The sequence below is a fragment of the Panthera tigris genome, chromosome E2, assembly GCF_018350195.1.
Source record: "Panthera tigris isolate Pti1 chromosome E2, P.tigris_Pti1_mat1.1, whole genome shotgun sequence".
In the NCBI taxonomy this organism is placed as follows: Eukaryota; Metazoa; Chordata; class Mammalia; order Carnivora; family Felidae; genus Panthera; species Panthera tigris.
In genome coordinates this window covers 53924371-53941052 of record NC_056674.1, presented here as the reverse complement: position 1 = coordinate 53941052, position 16682 = coordinate 53924371, and the positions used below count along the sequence as shown (strand labels likewise).

The window sequence follows — 16682 nt, the reverse complement described above, 5'->3', positions numbered from 1 at the left end:
GGAAACTAGGTCCTGTTAGTTCATGGAGAAAGAGCTCGTTCGTTTTTTTTTGTTTACAGCTGCGTAGTATTCCATTGTGTGGATGCACCCTAGTTTACTTCTCCAATCTCTGCTTGGATATTATTTAGATAGTTTCCAACATTTTGAAATTGCAAATAGTGCTGTAAGGAGTCACCTTAAACATATGTTTTTGTGTTGTTAGAGGTGTATGTTCGTGTCACATTTCTAGAATTGGATTGGTGGGTTGAGAGTAAGCGCATAAATAGTTTTGTCAAATGTTGCCAAATTCCCTCCTATCACTGTTGTGCCATTTTGCCTTCTACCCACAATTAAGAGAGTGCCCACCTCCTCACATCCTCTCTGGCAGAATGTGGTGTTAGGATTTTGAACTTATGCCAAGCAGGTGGCTGAGAAATGGCATCTCCATATAGTTTTAATTTTTACTCCATTATTACGGGTTTTAATTTGCATTATTAAAGGAAGTTGAGGTCTTATGTTTAAGGGCCAGTTTCATGTAATAGTTGTGAATCCCTGCCCGTATCTTCTGTCTTTAGTAAAGGAGGAATTTGAGGACTTCTGTCTCCAGCCTGTGAAACTTCTTATGGAGGGGGGGCACATGGGTGACTCCGTTGGTTAAGCAACCTGCTGTTGATTTCAGCTCAGGTCATGATCTCACTGTTCTTGAGTTCATGCCCTGCATCAGGCTCCGTGCTGGCAATGTGTGGAGGCTGCTTGGGATTCTCTGTTTCCCTCTCTCTCTCTCTCTGCCCCTCTGCATGCTCTCTCTCTTGCTCTCAGAAATAAATAAATAAAACTTTAAAAAATAAATAGGGGCACTTGGGTGGCTTAGTCGATTAAGTGTCCCACTCCGGATTTCAGTTCAGGTCATGATCTCATGGTTTATGACTTCGAGCCCCATGTCAGGCTCTGTGCTAAGAGTGTAGAGCCTGCTTGGGTTTCTCTCTGTCTCTCTCTCTCTCCCTCCCCTTCTCTCCGTCTCTCTTTCAAAAATAAACTTAAAATTTTTTTTTAATTTAAAAAATACGTAAATAAAACTTCTTACAGCGTGGGAATCTTAGCTTTCTATCTGTGATATGGAAATACTCTTCTCCCGTTAGCTGTTTACTTTTTCATTTGTTCTTTACCTTTTTGTTTTTTCTGTCTGCTTTTGTCTGAGAATTTCTTGTTTATTGTCAATGAATGTGTTTTTGTTTTTGTTTTTTTTTCCTTGCACCTGTCACTTTGAATATTTGAGGCATTCCTGTTTTAAAGTCCTTGTCATATCATTCCTTGATACTCATTTCATCTTCTTCGGAGCAATTTATGTCACAAGCGTTGATATTGTTGGCAAGGTTTCTAAGCATGTCTTAAGGTTTGGGGATTCTGGTGTATGGGCTCGTTCCAAGAGGGGGGTTTTTGTTTTGTTTTTCTTTGCTTTCTCTCCCCCTGCACCCCCGTAACAGTTGGTGTTTGCCTCCACCTGGCCCAGAGCTGCCGACGGAGCCTTGGTCATGGACGTGGTCGTGTTACTGCTGTTCTGCCTTCTCGGAGGGGACCTCATGCCACCCCCTGGCATCCGGCCGTGGGCCTGGGTCCCCTCTCCCATCTCGCGTGGGACCCTGGTGTGTGCCGTCCTCGAGTGTGCTTCCTGCCCGGCGCTCCCGGCCCCACGTAGTGCTTTGTGTTGACATTCTGCCTGTCACGCACAGAGATGATTATCTTGTTTGTGAGCCCAGTATTTATCTGCCACTTCCGCGTGCTTGGAGCAGAGGGGCTGTGTCAGGGCGTGATTTTATGGAAACTTCTTCACGTCAAATACTCCTTTGTGCTTAGTCTGAAGGAAGGAATGTGGGAAGGTTTGAAGGGAAAAGAAGGAAGGAAACTGTCCTATGTCCCAGAAATGCAGCTGACATCACTTCCTTTCATGGGCCACAGTCCCGTGAGGCAGGAATGTTTTTTCCGAGGCCACAGGAGGGAAAGGGGGCCCGGAGTGGGTGAGTGAGCCACCCAGCCTCGCAGCTCATGAGAGGGAGTGTGGGGTGTATACACTGGCCCTTTACTGGGTTTCACCCTGATTTATGGGTTCACAGTCTGCTCTGTGCCTGGAATGCTACCTCCTGGGTTTGTGCCTTAGCCTTAGGGGCTGGGAGGACATGGCCGGGAGGACTCACCAGTTCATGCCTCTTTTTTGCAATGACTTGGGGTCCTTTCGCTAACATCTGTGACGTGCCTGTGGTGAGCCGGGCACTTGCTAACCTCATATTAGTTCTTCAGCTGAACCCAGAACAACCCGGGGCGCCTGGGTGGCTCGGTTGGTTAAGCGCTCGACTTTTGATCTAGGCTCACGTCACGATCTCACCGTTCGTGGGCTCGAGCCCCGAGTCTGCGCTCACAGCACAGAGGCTGCTCGAGATTGTCTCTCTCCCTCTCTCTCTACCCCTCCTCGGCTCACACATGTGCACCCCCCCCCCAAAATAAATAAATAAACTAAAAAAAAAAACCCAACCTCGAAAAGCAGGTACTGTGAACCTCATGTTATCATCAAGGAGACTCGTGCTCAGGAGCTCACGTGGCTTCTTAGCTTCTCGCAGGTACCAAACACAGGGCTGGAGTGTCCATGCTTCTGGCATGTTGTGTTTCCCACGGTGTCTTCCTGGTCCGCCTGCCAGTCTTGGGAAGTGTGATGCCCCTGAAGGGGAGACGCTTTGAGGGCAGAGTCCGAGGGGCTCTGGGGCGCAACTGTCCTCTGCATCTCCGAAAATGCAGGGCCATGTTAGCCACTCAGGTTCCATGTGAATTCAGGCCCTGGGGTGGGGGGGCGGGGGCTCTTCTCCTTGTTTTGGCCCAGAGATGGCACCTTCCGAGTCACCATCAGAGGTCTGAGCCCAGGGTCCTGATAGAGGATAAACAGGTCTGTTTTCCTCAGAACGTTTTATAGTTTATTTGGTCAGATGGTCTTTTGGGGGTTGGTTTTTCCTGTGCAGACGGCCATGCAGAAAGGCCATGGGCGTTGAATTCAGAGGCCCCTGCCCCTATTAGTTTCCATTTTGTCTCCTGTATTTTCCCATCTGTCACTATTTTATTTAGGTAATAGTTGGCTTGTTTCCTCTTCATCTCCTGCACATGAAGCAAAGTCTGTGAGGTCAGGGTGAATAAATACAATGAGGGAGAGCTGGGCTCCAATCCTGGCTCTACCATGTAAAACCTTTGTGGCTTCCTGCAAAGTTACTCACTTTTCCTTACCTGCAAAACGGACACAGAATGGCACTTTACCTAGGACTGCTGAGAAATTCGTAGACCTCACATAGAGCTGCTCACAAAAGGTAAACCCCATCTCCTCCTCTCTAATAGAATTGTAAATTAGCGCCTTGACCTGGTTGGGGGACAGGAGGACTCGGGTCAAACCTCTCCCAGCTCTGGAAGGCGCTGACATGCAAGGGCCCCGGAGCTTCTGACTTGTCACCGGCGGGAACCAGTGTCCTCTGAGAGCCGCTTCTGCGATGCACTAACATCTGCCAGCAGGGCCGTGGCACGGGCCCTGTGCCCGTGGCACACGATCTGCCTGGGCTCTACAGAAACCAGGGCCAGCTCCAATTAGGAAGCTCTGGCAGGGAGCTGAAGATTTTGAGGTTAACCCTGAAGAAACAGCTCCCTCTACACCCGCCTTTTAATTAAATGCTCACGTTTACTTTCCGGAGTTCATGGAGTCATTTCACCTGCATCGCGGGGCTTGACGAAGCCCGGTTGCCTTGAGTAACAGAAAAGTACAAAAGGAGGAGGCTTCAAGGAAGCTGTGGGACAACACGGGCCCTGCTGCTTCTGTGCCCCTTTGTGGCTGATAGCTCACCTCAATAGGGACCCAGCAGGCGGAAGGAGGGGTCCAGGGAACAATTTCTGCTCCCTACCTTGGCCTTGGTTCTTGAGATCCCGAGACCCATCTAAGTAAGGATGTGAGTCCATGCCTAGGGTGACCCAAGACTCTAGGGGCCAAGGAACAATTCCTGTAGACTTCTTGGTGCACAAGTAGTAGGCTGGGCTGTGTGTGAGCATCGTGCCCTTAAGACCTTTGGAGTACTGTTGGAGAGACAGGGTTCATGCAGAAAATGTTGCCGGAATGCTTTTGTGCTGAGCAGGGTGATAATGACTATAAAGCAAGTAAGAGCCAGCATCTATTCATTGCTTATTATATCCCAGGTCCTTTAAATATATTCTCTCTTTTTAAAAAAAAATTTATTTATTTTACTAAAACAGTTTTTTAAAGTTTATTTATTTATTTTGACAGAGACAGAGACAGAGACCGCGTGAGTGGGGAAAGGGGCAGAGAGAGAGGGAAAGAGAGAGAATCCCAAGCAGGCTCGAACTCAGGAAACTGTCAGATCATGACCTGGGCCAAAACCAAGAGTTGAATGCTTAACCGACTGAGCCCCCCAGGCGCCCCAGATATGTTCTCTCTTGTAATACTCATAACCCGCTCTTGGAGGGTCTGCAAAAGGCATGTTCGCTCTGTCCATGCGGTCATTTTCTGAGGGTGGGGGCCAGCTTCCGGTCGCGTTCCAGCATCCCTGCCAAAAAGGTTCCAACAATGGTCCACACGTAGTAAGTCCCTCTGTGTGTCTCCTTGCGCCCCTCCTCCTACACCACGGCAGCTCCATCCTACGTGGGTCAGTCACCCACCACCCCGGGCAGAAATGGTGACACTCCACACGATTTTCAGACCTTCGCCAGCGTTCAAGCATGGGGCTCACTCGACATCAGGGAGGCGCCTGGTGATGGACGACCCCCTGGGTTGTCTGGACCCTGGTTTTCAAAGCCTGGATGTTGAAGCAGTGGTGGCAGTTTGGGATGGGCCCAACAGGTGGATTTTTTTTTTTAAATTTTTTTTTTTTTTTAACGTTTATTTATTTTTGGGACAGAGAGAGACAGAGCATGAACGGGGGAGGGGCAGAGAGAGAGTGAGACACAGAATCAGAAGCAGGCTCCAGGCTCTGAGCCATCAGCCCAGAGCCCGACGCGGGGCTCGAACTCACAAACCGCGAGATCGTGACCTGAGCTGAAGTCAGATGCCCAACCGACTGAGCCACCCAGGCGCCCCCCAACAGGTGGATTTTTAACAGTTCTTCAGGTGCTCCTGATGTATGTTCAAGTGTAAAAGCCACTGGCCCGGGTTCTCAAACCTGCCTGCCTGTCAGAATTGCCTGAGAACTGTTTTGTGGGGTTTTACAAATTTTTTGTTACTAAATTTTAAAATAAAGGAAGCTTCACTTTTAAAACCGCTTTAGATTTACAGAGATATTGGGACGGTAATACAGAGAGTTCGTCTATACACCACACTCTGCTTCCTCCCAACGTCTTACATTAGTGACGCATTTGCTACAGTGATGAACCAGTAACAATGCATTGTTATCAACCGAAGTCCGTGCTTTGTTCGGCTTTCCGTAGTTGTTGCTTAACATCTGTTCCAGAAACCCTTCTTGGGATTGTCGTGTTTCCTTAGGTTCCTCTGGGCTGTGACAGTTTCTCCGACATTCCTGGTTTTTGATGACCTTGACAGTTTTGAAGCATACTGATTAAGTATTGTGTACAGTGCCCCCCAATTTGGATTTGTGCGATCTTTTACTCCTGCCTAGACCGGAGTTGTGGGTTGGGGGGAGGAAGACCGCACCCGTCGTGAGGGCACACGCCGTCGCCGTTAACTCATCGCGGTTGATGTTGGTCTTTGTCACCTGGTGGTGGGGGACACTTTGACTTCTCCATCTGCCCCAGTCAGGTGTCTCCACTGTCCAGCTACTGCTCCCGACCCCAAACTTTCCACACTGTGCCGTGTGGAAGGAAGTCACGGGGCACAACCCGCGCCTATAGAGTGGGCACTCAGGCTCCACCTCCCTGTGGGCAGAGGGTCTCCGTAAACTGTTGGGAATTCTTGTGCCTGGGAGACTCGCCTCTTCTCTCCCATTTATTTATTAATTTAATGATCTACTAACGACATTATGGACTCCTGGATATTGATTTTATGCTTCCAGTTAGAATGCAAATACTCCTTTGTTGTGTGGCTCGAGTTGGTGCATCGTTAGCCGCTGGGAGCTCTTTGGATCGGCTCCCCACATGCCGCATCGTTGGGGAGGTTATTTTTTTATTTTTTATGTTATTTTTTGCTACTTCATTCCTTTTCAGCCACTACAAGCTTATCTCATGTGTCTCCTGCCCCAGGCCTGGAGTCAGCCATTTCTCCAGGGAGTCCTGGTTCCTTTTGTTGAGAATTGCATCCGAGACCACCGTCTGGGCCCTAGGTGTGCCCACTGCTGTTGGGATGTCACTGGTTCTGGGCCCTCTCCGCTGACAGAGCAAGGACATACACGTGTGCCTACTACCCTTTGTACGCACACATACCTGTAACTGTCAGTGTAACTGTCTATACCAGTATTGAGCTAAGCGTGATGCCTTCCACTCTGAATCCACTATCCCATGGATCGTTCTAGACCCCGGCCCTCACCTATCTGTAACCTTATACTCCAGGCGGTCGGAAGTGTGGATCCTACCGTCTGCCATCCATTTACTGAATTGTCCAGTTCCAGCATGCCTGGATAACGGTATCAGAATTCTGAACACTCCCCCACCTCCTTAGGAATCGGCTTTGCCAACTACAGTACACCATTTCTCTAGCAGGCTGTTTTGCCTTTAGTTTTTACAGACTCCAGTCATTCCTAGAGTTTCTGAGGTGCTGAGGCACTCCTGCCCCCTTCAGTGAGATTGTTTCTTTTCTTTTTTTTTAATGTTTATTTTTGAGAGAGAGAGACACAGAGAGAGACAGAGACAGAGCATGAGTGGGGGAGGAGCAGAGAGAGAGAGGGAGGCTCAGAATCCGAAGCAGGCTCCAGGCTCTGAGCTGTCAGCACAGAGCCCGATGCAGGGCTTGAACCCACGGACCGCGAGCTCATGACCTGAGCCAAAGTCGGCATGCCCAACCAACTGAGCCACCCAGGCGCCCCGAGGTTGTTTCTCTCATGCATTTGTCATACAGTCAGATTCTTTGATCACATTTCTGTATTCCCTCCTTGGATCCCGCCAGTCTCGTAAATGTATTTATTTTAAATGCGTACTTTAAGCCTAACTGTCTGTGCTGCAAAGTTCTTTGCGTTTTGACAGATGCTTAATGTCCCGCATTCACCATCAGGGTATCCTAGAGAATAGCTTCCCCACCCTCGGAAATCCCCTGTGTTTCATTGTTCCACCTGCTCGGATTCCACCTGATCCTGGTAACCACACATCTCTTGCCTGATTCTCTCCTTTTGCCTTTTCTAGAATGTCATGTAATTGGAATCATGCAATGTACAACCCTTCTCACTGGCCTTTTGCACTTGGCATTCTGTGTTTAAGATTCATTTGTGTATTTTCATGGCTTGGTAACTAGCTTTCTTTTCATTGCTGAGTAATATTCCCTTATACAAACGTGCCGTTTTGTTTATCCATTCACCTAGTTAAAAGACAGATTGGTTGCTTCCAGTGTTTGGTAATTACGAATAAAACTGCAGAGGTTTTTTTTTTTTTTTTGGTTTGTTTGTTTTGTTTTTCAACCATCAGATTTCAAAGTAGGGGGTTCCTTGTTGCCGAAGGCCTCGGAACAGAAGCTGAGACTCACAGGCTATCAAAGATCATATCAGGCCCTCCACAGAGCTCTCTCTCTTAGTTCAAACTTGGAGCTGTGGCAGTTAAGCCCTGGGCCATTCTCCACCCAAGAACAGAGGAGGGTGAACGGGGGGGGGGGGGTCCCAGCCACATCCAACCCTTTCTGTGAGAATCTGAACGTTCTGTGATCACGCTCTGGTGTGATTGCTCCTAGGTTGGTTTCTCACTTTTTTTGTCTGATTTTGGAAGGCTCTGCTCTGACCAACGGGGGATTGAACTTGCACAGCCCCGTGAAGAGGAAGCTGGAAGCAGAGAAGGACTATGTCTTTGACAAGAGGCTCAGGTACAGCGTCCGCCAGAACGAAAGCAACTGTAGGTTTCGGGACATTGTCGTGCGGAAGGAAGAGGGGTTCACACACATCCTGCTGTCCAGCCAGACCTCGGACAACAACGCGCTGACCCCTGAGGTGAGAGACAGGGGACCAGAGGGGAGGGTCAGGCTGGAGAGGGCTTCTTGTTCAAAATGGGGCTCTGGCTTCCTCTTGTGTCCCACACACAAACTTGACTGTGGGGCACAATGCGCTCATCACTTCACCTACATTACCCATTTGATCTTTCTGTCCAGGTAGTGATCCTATCCCATTTTATAGACGAAGATCTCAGCAAACAGAGAGATTCAGAAAATGAGTCAGGGTCACACAGTCAGAGGGCAGCCCCAGAATCCAAATACCATATCTTGGGCTTTGCGGCATGTCAAATTTTTTTTGCTTTGGACGGAATTATATTCACTCGGCTCTCCTGCTGTTTTTTTTTTTTTTTTCAATTGAGATATAATCCACGTGCCATAAATTTCACCCTTTTAAAATGCACATTTTTTTTTAGTCTGTTCACAAGGTCATGCAACCATCACCACGATCTGGTTCCAGAGCATTCCCGACACCCCCAAAGGAAACCCTCCGTCCGCCAGCATCCCCTCCCCATTCTCCCTCGCCATGTCCCTGGTGACCGCAAATCTCCTTTCTGTTGCTACGGATTTGCTGATTCCGGACATTTTACATAGATGGAATCGTATGGCGTGTGGTCTTCTGTGACTGGCTTCTTCCACTGAGCGTGAAGTCTCATCCATGCTGTAGCGCGTGTCAGTGCGTCATGACTTTGCCATGGTGTGGATGTGCCACATTTTGTCCCTTAGTCATTCCGTGATGGACATTTGTGTCGGTTCCCCTTTTGGCTACTACGTTGTGACTCCTGTTGCCACGAACACTCGTGCATGGGTCTTTTGTGTGTGTGAACATGTTTTCAGTGCTCTTGGAGATACTCCTCGTCGCGGAACCACTGGGTCGTGTGGTGACTCTGGATGTAACTTTCTGAGGAACTGCCAGACTGTTTCTCACAGAGGCTGTGCCATTTTACATTCCCACTGGCCGTGTGCGAGGGCTCTCATTTCTCTGCTTCCTCGTCAACACTTGTTATCATCTGTCCTTTTTATTATAGCCGTTCGAGTGGGTGTCGGGTAGTGTCACCGTGGTTTTGATTTGCATTTTCCTGATGACTAACGATGGTGGGCATCTTTTCGTGTGCTTATTGGCTACTTGTCTTCTTTGGAGAAATGTCTCTTCACATCCTTTGCCTATTCTTAAAACTGTTTTTAATTGTTGAGTTTTAAGCCTCCTTTATCAGCTGTAGGGTTTGAAAAGATGCTCTCATCCTCTGAGTTGTCTTGTTTCTTTCTTGATGGTGTCCTGGGATGTGCAATGTTTAAAATTTTGATCAAGTCCGTTTTACCTGCTTTTTTTCCACCTTACCTTCTTAATGCTAATGAGGCTTCTATTTTAGGTGAACAGAACGGGGAAACAGTGCATACTTGATGCTCTTACGTAGACAGCACCATTTAAGATGTTGTCTGTGGGTACTTGGGGGAAACAATGAAGAAATAAGATGGATATTTTTCAAGAGATTCTTGATGGTGCAAATGTGGGAAAAGATGAATCCAAGCAGCCCTCTCCAACTAGACCGACCTGGGACAGGGTGGCAGAGTGGTAAACAACAAAAACAGTGACAGTACCAGCTACCCGTGGCTCTTCATGCTTTGTGTTTACTCTTTATCTCATTTCCTCATCCAGGAGCCTTCCGATGTAGGGTTGTTACGAGCCACCCCTTACAGACAAGATGATGCAGGTTTAGAGACCTTGACAGGCTTAGGATCATGCAGCTTAATGGAATAGAACCTTCAGGGAGCAGGACCCTTGCTACTTGTGGCCACCGTATTGTTTCTTACACTCAGACCAGTGCCTGGCCTGCGGAAGACGGCGAAGTCCACACCCCCCTCTCCCTGTCCTGCGATATCCTGCACCCTCTGATTTCCGTAGGAGCAGCAAAGACACAGAGGCTTAATCGCAGGGGTGTGTTTTGGGGTCTCTCTCTTGCACGTTCAGGAACCACCTGAGGGTTCTCTGCTGTATAGACCTCTGTCGTTTACCCTGAAGGCTGCCCTTCCCATATTTATACACATGGAAACCTTGTTATTTTAAGCTCATCATGAAATATTCACATGAGACCAATTCTTCTTGGATTTTTTTCTACTTCACTACATTTTAAAAGCAAGCTTTTAAAAGGCACAGCGTTTTCCTTCCGCAAGTCGAATAAATGTGAAGTCTCCCAGTTCATTCTGTCTCTTTGAACAGCTTTGTGTGTTAACCATTGCCTACTCACCACGGACGACGTGTGGCATCCAGCTGATGTCAGGTGCACAGGTTCTCCGCTCCTGGGACGCGGGCTTGGTTAATTAGGGGTTCCATTCCTAATTGGTGTCTGTCAGTAACAGAACAGGAGGAAAGTGGAAAAAAATATTGATCTGGTATTTTCAGCTGTCTCAACAACCAAAGTGGATTGACTCTACAGATAAGCTGACCAACTGGGTAAAGTAGCCCTGAAAGAAAGATCCCAGTGAAACGAATAGGCGGTGTTAGAGCAATATAGATTTCGGAGGCTAGTAGACGAGGCTTGCATCCTGCCTCCACCATCTCACCTTGGGAAGTTACCTTGCCTCTCTGGAGCTTCCTCATTTGTAGAAGTTATACTATATCTTGCTTGTGGGATTAGAGATCATGTCTGCAAAGAGGCTCACAGAATGCCTGGCACACAGGAAGCGTTCAATAAATGTTCCCATCATTGTTAAAATGAAACAGAGGTGATTTAATGGTCTCCAGCAGACCAGCCTTACTTATTCATGGAGCAGCTGGGGTGAGGCCACCCTGCATGTCATGATTGAATTTCTTTTTCTGGTTGTACGTGGGACGTTGGTCGGATTGGCCTCATGGGCAGAAATTCGTACATTACTGGGTGTGTTAACTAGATTCTGAGGCTAGAGGGTATGTTGTAATATTTCTCCTGTCTGTAATATTGCAAAGAACCAGGAAGATAATGAAAATGCCCCTTCAGGAAAGAGCCAGCAAAATAGATTGCCCAAAGTGTTGGTGATTAAAAGCTCATCTACTCCCCCTTTGGGAGATGACCCCAAGCCTTCGCTCAGCTCCCGGTTTTCTGCAGTTCTCCCAGACTCAGAGAGCCGCACCACCGCCATCCCGGGGGCACAGTGGACACGCGGGAATCACAGCTCACACCCCTGGATCACACACACCACATCCATACTGCCCCCAAGGCCTGTTAGCTTTAATCCTTGAACGGCCCGCTAACATGCTTTTTTCTCCCTGTTTCCATCCTGACCAATATGTTCTGGACGGTTGCAGTCACCTACTAACAAGTGTGCTCTTTCATATTTCCTCCCCTGCAATCGGTTCTCCACACGGCAGGCAGAGTGATCTGCCGTGAATGCAAATCTGATCAAGGCACGCCTTCTACACACGCACGTGCACATGCACGTGTACACGTGTGCTCCTGCATTTCAGATGCATCTGTGATTTCCAGTTGCACTGATTAAGAATCAGAACGATTCACGCGGCCTGGTGAGGCCCCTGTGTTCCGATCTGCCCAACTCTGCGGCCCTCCTCGCCTCACGCCACACAGCCTCCTTCCCTCCTCCTGCACTCCAATCAGCCTGGCTTGCTTCATGTTCACGCCTGCACCAGGGCCTTTGCACATACCTGTGCCTCCTTCCCTTCCTCCTTGCCTAGTGGCCTTACACTTCGTTCGGGTCTCAGCTCAGCCACCACATCTGCAGGAGTGACCCCCCACCCCCACCCCTCCCCACCCAGCTCCCTGCCCAGGTTATATCCTTCTCTCACTATGCACCCCTCCCCTCTGGAACTTGTTACGGTTGTTAGTGAACATGTATTTGTGTGGTAGGTTGTTAAATGTCTGGTTCCCCCATTACACTGCAAACTTCTTGAGGAGGTAAATACTGTGCTACTCATTCGATTCAGTAAACACTAACTAGGTTTTGTTTATATGCAGGAATCTGGACTAGGTGTTAACAAGGGTTATACAGATGAGTAGAAGACTGTTTTAGCTTTTAAGGAATTATATTAGTTATCTGTCACTGCATAACAATTTGCCCTAAACTTAGCATCTTAAAACAACGAATATTATCTCACAGTTTCTGTGTGTCAGGAATCCTGGTGTGGCTTAGCTGGATGCCTCTGGCTCAGGGTCTGTCAAAGCCTGCAGTCAAGGTGTGTTGTCTGGGGCTGCGGTCTCAGCTGAAGGCTCAGTGGAGGCGGATCCACTTGTAAGCTCACCCAAGTGCTGATGGCAGGTCTGAGGTCGTCACTGTCCAGAGACATCAGTTCCCTGTTATGTGGTTACTTCCTATGGGCTATGGATTTGCCTCTCCCTATGGCAACTCGTGACATGACACCTTGCTTCCCCAGATTAAGAGCTCCAAGAGGAGAGAGAGAAAAACAGGATAGCCAAGACAAGCTGTGCCCTTTCATATCCCAGTCTCCTCTTGAAAGGGACATCCCATCACTCTTGCTATATTTCATGGTTGGACATGAGTCACCGGGTCTAGTCTACCCTCAAGGGGAGGGGATGCCACAAGCATGTGACTACCATGGAGGGGATCCTTGAAGGCCATCTTCGGGGCCACCTATCGGGGATTTAAATCAAGCAGGAGGTAGGGTGAGGCCAAGATGCTCACATCCTACAAGGGGGCTTGTCACAAGTGTCTTAGGGGGGATTTAAGACACTGGGGTGTCAGGAGAAGGAAAAGTTTGCATTTAGTCAGGGATATGTGGGAAAGCATTCATGAAGGTGGTCACAGCTGAGATGGGCCCTGGGTGACTGATTTTAGCAAGTAGAGATGAAGTAGAGAGGGGGACTCTGGTCTACTCTCCCCTTTTGACCCACTTTTTTTTTTTAAGTTTATGTATTTATTTTGAGACAGAGAAAGCACATGGGAGGGGCAGAGACAGAGGGAAAGAGAAAATCCCAAGCAGGCTCCATGCTGTCAGTGCAGAGCCCAGCATGGGGCTCAAACCCACAAACCGCAAGGTCATGGTCGGAGCTGAAATCAAGAGTCAGACGCTTAACCGACTGAGCCATCCCGGTGCCCTTGACTCCCTTGTGATGAATTTGGTTATCTGCTCCCAAGGCATGGCAGATCAGAAGGTAGGGGTAGCAGTGGGGATTGTGCTTTCGCCAGCAGATACATCTGGAGCAGGTGGCAGCTAATGAGGGCAGTCCATCTCAAGAATGTATTTGGGGCTTCAAAATGCATAGCAGTCTTGGACCGTTTGTTACAGATGCATTCCCTGGGAGCCTCTGAGGGGACTGGTCTGTTACAGGCTAGCAAGGGACCATCGAGAGGCAGTTATGTGTGTGCAGAGTATCCTGTTTGGGAAGGCAAAGGAAGTAATCATTTTAGAATGTTTCACTTTAAGCAAACCGGTTGCGTTGTACAATTTGGGGTCCTTCAAGGAGGTAGAACCTCCAGCCATCTCTCCAAATTGGATTATCAACATGAGAAAGAAAAAGGAAAGCTATACTAACCAGACATAGCATTCTTGAAATTACAACATATAGTTTGTACTTTTCTCACATGAGTGAAGCACAGATCGACTTGGCGCTTAATTCGTAAAGGAGGTGGCCGTTTTGCTTGATTTTGTCTTTACTAATTGACTAGTAAATGTGGCCTCGGTGAGAGAGGCCACTCTCTGAGTCATGTGTAGCATGCCAGTTCACATCTTTACAGCAGGGTTTTCTTTTATTTGCCTCTCAGAGAAATAGAGTTCATGGATTGTTCAGAGCATGTCTATTTCTGGAGGCAGATGGTTTAAAGGACCCACAAGATAGTGGCCCATTCGCTTTTTTTGATGTTCAAAGGAAATCTGTGGTTTATACCCAGTTAGAATGGAAAATGACTCTCCCACCCTCACAGAGCACCAGCTGGGAGATTCTCTATTTAGATTGACATCCAGCCCTACTTTTGTCCGTGAAAATTCACCCATTTACTGAAATCATCCTACAGTATGGAGTAGTAGAAAGAGAAGGGGTCTGGGGGTGAGATTTTCACCATGGTTCTGCCTCTTGCTTCTGACCTCGGGTGACTTATGTCACTTCTCTGAGTTTTCCTCACTCTCCCTGCAAGATCAGCAACCCATTCCCTCCTCTATGGGATTATCGTTTGGAGTAAAATATGTGGAAATTACTCGATGTAGTCCCTGGCACCTCCAAGGGCTTAATAAGTGGGTTCTTTAAAAAGTCTAATTAAAAAAAAAAAACTGGCTCTCACAATATTTTCCCATTGTACCCTATGATGATGCCTAATGAAAAATTAACAATGATCCTTTAAAAGCGTGTTCACTTATTGTCTCCCCAGTTGGACTCTCAGCTCCACCCAGGCAAGTGCATGCCTTGTTTTCTCTTACCATGCCTTTTCTGCACTGATTTTTCCCTCCTTCCCTAACTTCTGTTGGATTGAGTGATTGAGCTTTCTTTATTTTACCCCCCTCCCCATTCATTGTAATCCATGTACTTTTAAGAAGTTATCCTTAAGTTACAAACACATAGTGAAGCCTAAATGTGATCATCGCCTCTCCACCACTCCCAGACATAGAACCTTGGCATGTGGTTGTCATTCCTCTCTCATCAGACACAATATTATCGCCTGGACTCCAGTTCTACCCTTGTGCAAACCCTCACCCTCAGTTGGTCAATATCAGTATGATGATTTTATAGTCATTCTTATATTGATTTATCAACACATTCACCATGTTTCTTTGCTGGCTGTTATTATTCCTTGCATGTCAGTCTTTTCTTTCTGAATATAGTTTTCTTCTTTCTGAAGTGCATCCTTTTTAAATTCTCCCAGTGAGGGTCTAAGAGTGGTAAACATTCTTTTGCTGAAAAATGCCTCATTTTTATCCTTGCTTTTGAATGATAGTTTAGCTGGATACAGAATTTGTGTTTGACGGTTGTTTTCTTTGGCACCTTGAAAATTTTATGAGTTTCTGATGCCACAGCCCTCTTCCCACGTGCCACCTACGAGCCATGCAGAAGTCTTAGTTGAATTAAGGATAAGCAAGAGTATAATTAAACCTGGCCTCCTAGAGAAGGCTAACATACCTCACCTGGCTGCTCATAGGAATTTTTTTCCCCACACCTTTGAAAAGAGCCAAACGTGTAAATGCTGGAAGAAGATTTGCAGAGACTTACCAGGGATTACACGGCTCCAAGCCAGGCTTCCCAGCCCGTGGCCAGTGACCTCACTGCCACCTTCTTAGCACTCTGTGCCGGCTTCGGGGATGCTGCAGGGGAGCTCTGGTTTTGGTGTTTCTTTGCTTAGTCTGGATGTGGCTTGTATTCAGGGGAGACTTCCTGCACAGGAAGAGAACATGTACTTGGCTCTGCCCTCAGGGGTGAGGCCTCTGGCAGGCTTGAGGTCTGAAGGCCCCTGGCTCATAGGTAGACACTTAACATCCCCACAAATCCATCTCTGCCCGCAGATTATGAAGGAGGTCCGGCGAGCGCTGTGCAACGCGGCCACGGACGACAGCAAACTGCTGCTTCTCAGTGCAGTGGGCAGCGTATTCTGCAGCGGCCTAGATTACTCCTACCTAATTGGCCGGTTGTCCAGTGACAGGAGAAAGGAGAGTACCCGGATTGCAGAAGCCATCAGGTGAGCTCTGCTCATGTTTGGACACTTTGGGACCTTCCTCCTTTTGCTAAATGTAGCACATAAAAATACAGGCTGCTCAGTAAAATTTGAATTTCAAACAACAAAGAATTTTTTTATCATAAGTACATCCTGTGCAATATTCGGGATATACTTATACTAAAAATTTTTTTGTTGTTTATCCAAACTTGAGATTTTAATTGGGTATCCTGTATTTTCTGCCCAAATTAGGGGTGCCTCTGCTGTCTAGATTAGATCCGACCTTATTGTTTCCCTCAAAAAGAGATTTTATTTCCTTATATTAATTAAGCACAGCATCCGGTAATGCCCATGTGTGAATCCATACTACTCCTGCCCTTTGCCTGATGGTGAAATCTTGGATTTTCTGGGTGTCCCTGTGTCCTGGAGCTGATGTGGCTCAGCCCTGGGGAGAGGATGGAGGGCTACCCTGGGCAGCTGGGCATCTTCAGACCCAGTGGGGTGGGGAGTTCCTCTCCCTCTCTTGTTGCTTTTGGGATAAAAGTTGGGATCCTGGGGTTGACATCGGATCCCAACAATCAGTATCTCTTTTGGGAGCGCTGAAAGGTCGTCATTTCCCCATTATTCATAGGCTGATCAAAAGCAAGTGAGTGTTCTTTCGAGCAAGGGCCGTCACTCATCCTCCACCCCGGGAAGGGCTCACGCTTGCTGCATCTTGTGCCGTGCTCAAACCAGAGTCACGGTGCAGTAATGCCTCCTGCTCTCTTGGAAAGGGGCACCCGTCTCTGTGGGGTCATGGAGGCCGAGGCCACATGTGAGGGATTTTCTGGGGCCTCTAATCTCACTGCGCCTGGCAGCGTCCTACGGAGGCTAATTTTCCTGAGCCCATAGCCAGGGGCTACAGTCTCCATGAGCTGATGTGCAGACACTGTCACTGGTGAAGTTCTGAGTCCTTTCTTCAGGGTGAAGCATCCGGTGAAGTCTGCTCCAAAACACCCGTGTGCTT

The 16682-nt window shown here is 47.9% G+C and overlaps 1 protein-coding gene across 1 annotated transcript in view; it reads left to right on the top strand.

Moving 5' to 3' along the window:
* Window positions 1-16682, top strand: part of CDYL2 (chromodomain Y like 2) — a 163500-nt gene that overhangs the window by 131237 nt on the left and 15581 nt on the right. The window contains exons 3-4 of the mRNA XM_042968627.1: window positions 7873-8090; window positions 15528-15700. Of these exons, the coding sequence (XP_042824561.1) occupies window positions 7873-8090; window positions 15528-15700 (391 nt within the window). The remainder of the gene's footprint in view (window positions 1-7872; window positions 8091-15527; window positions 15701-16682) is intronic.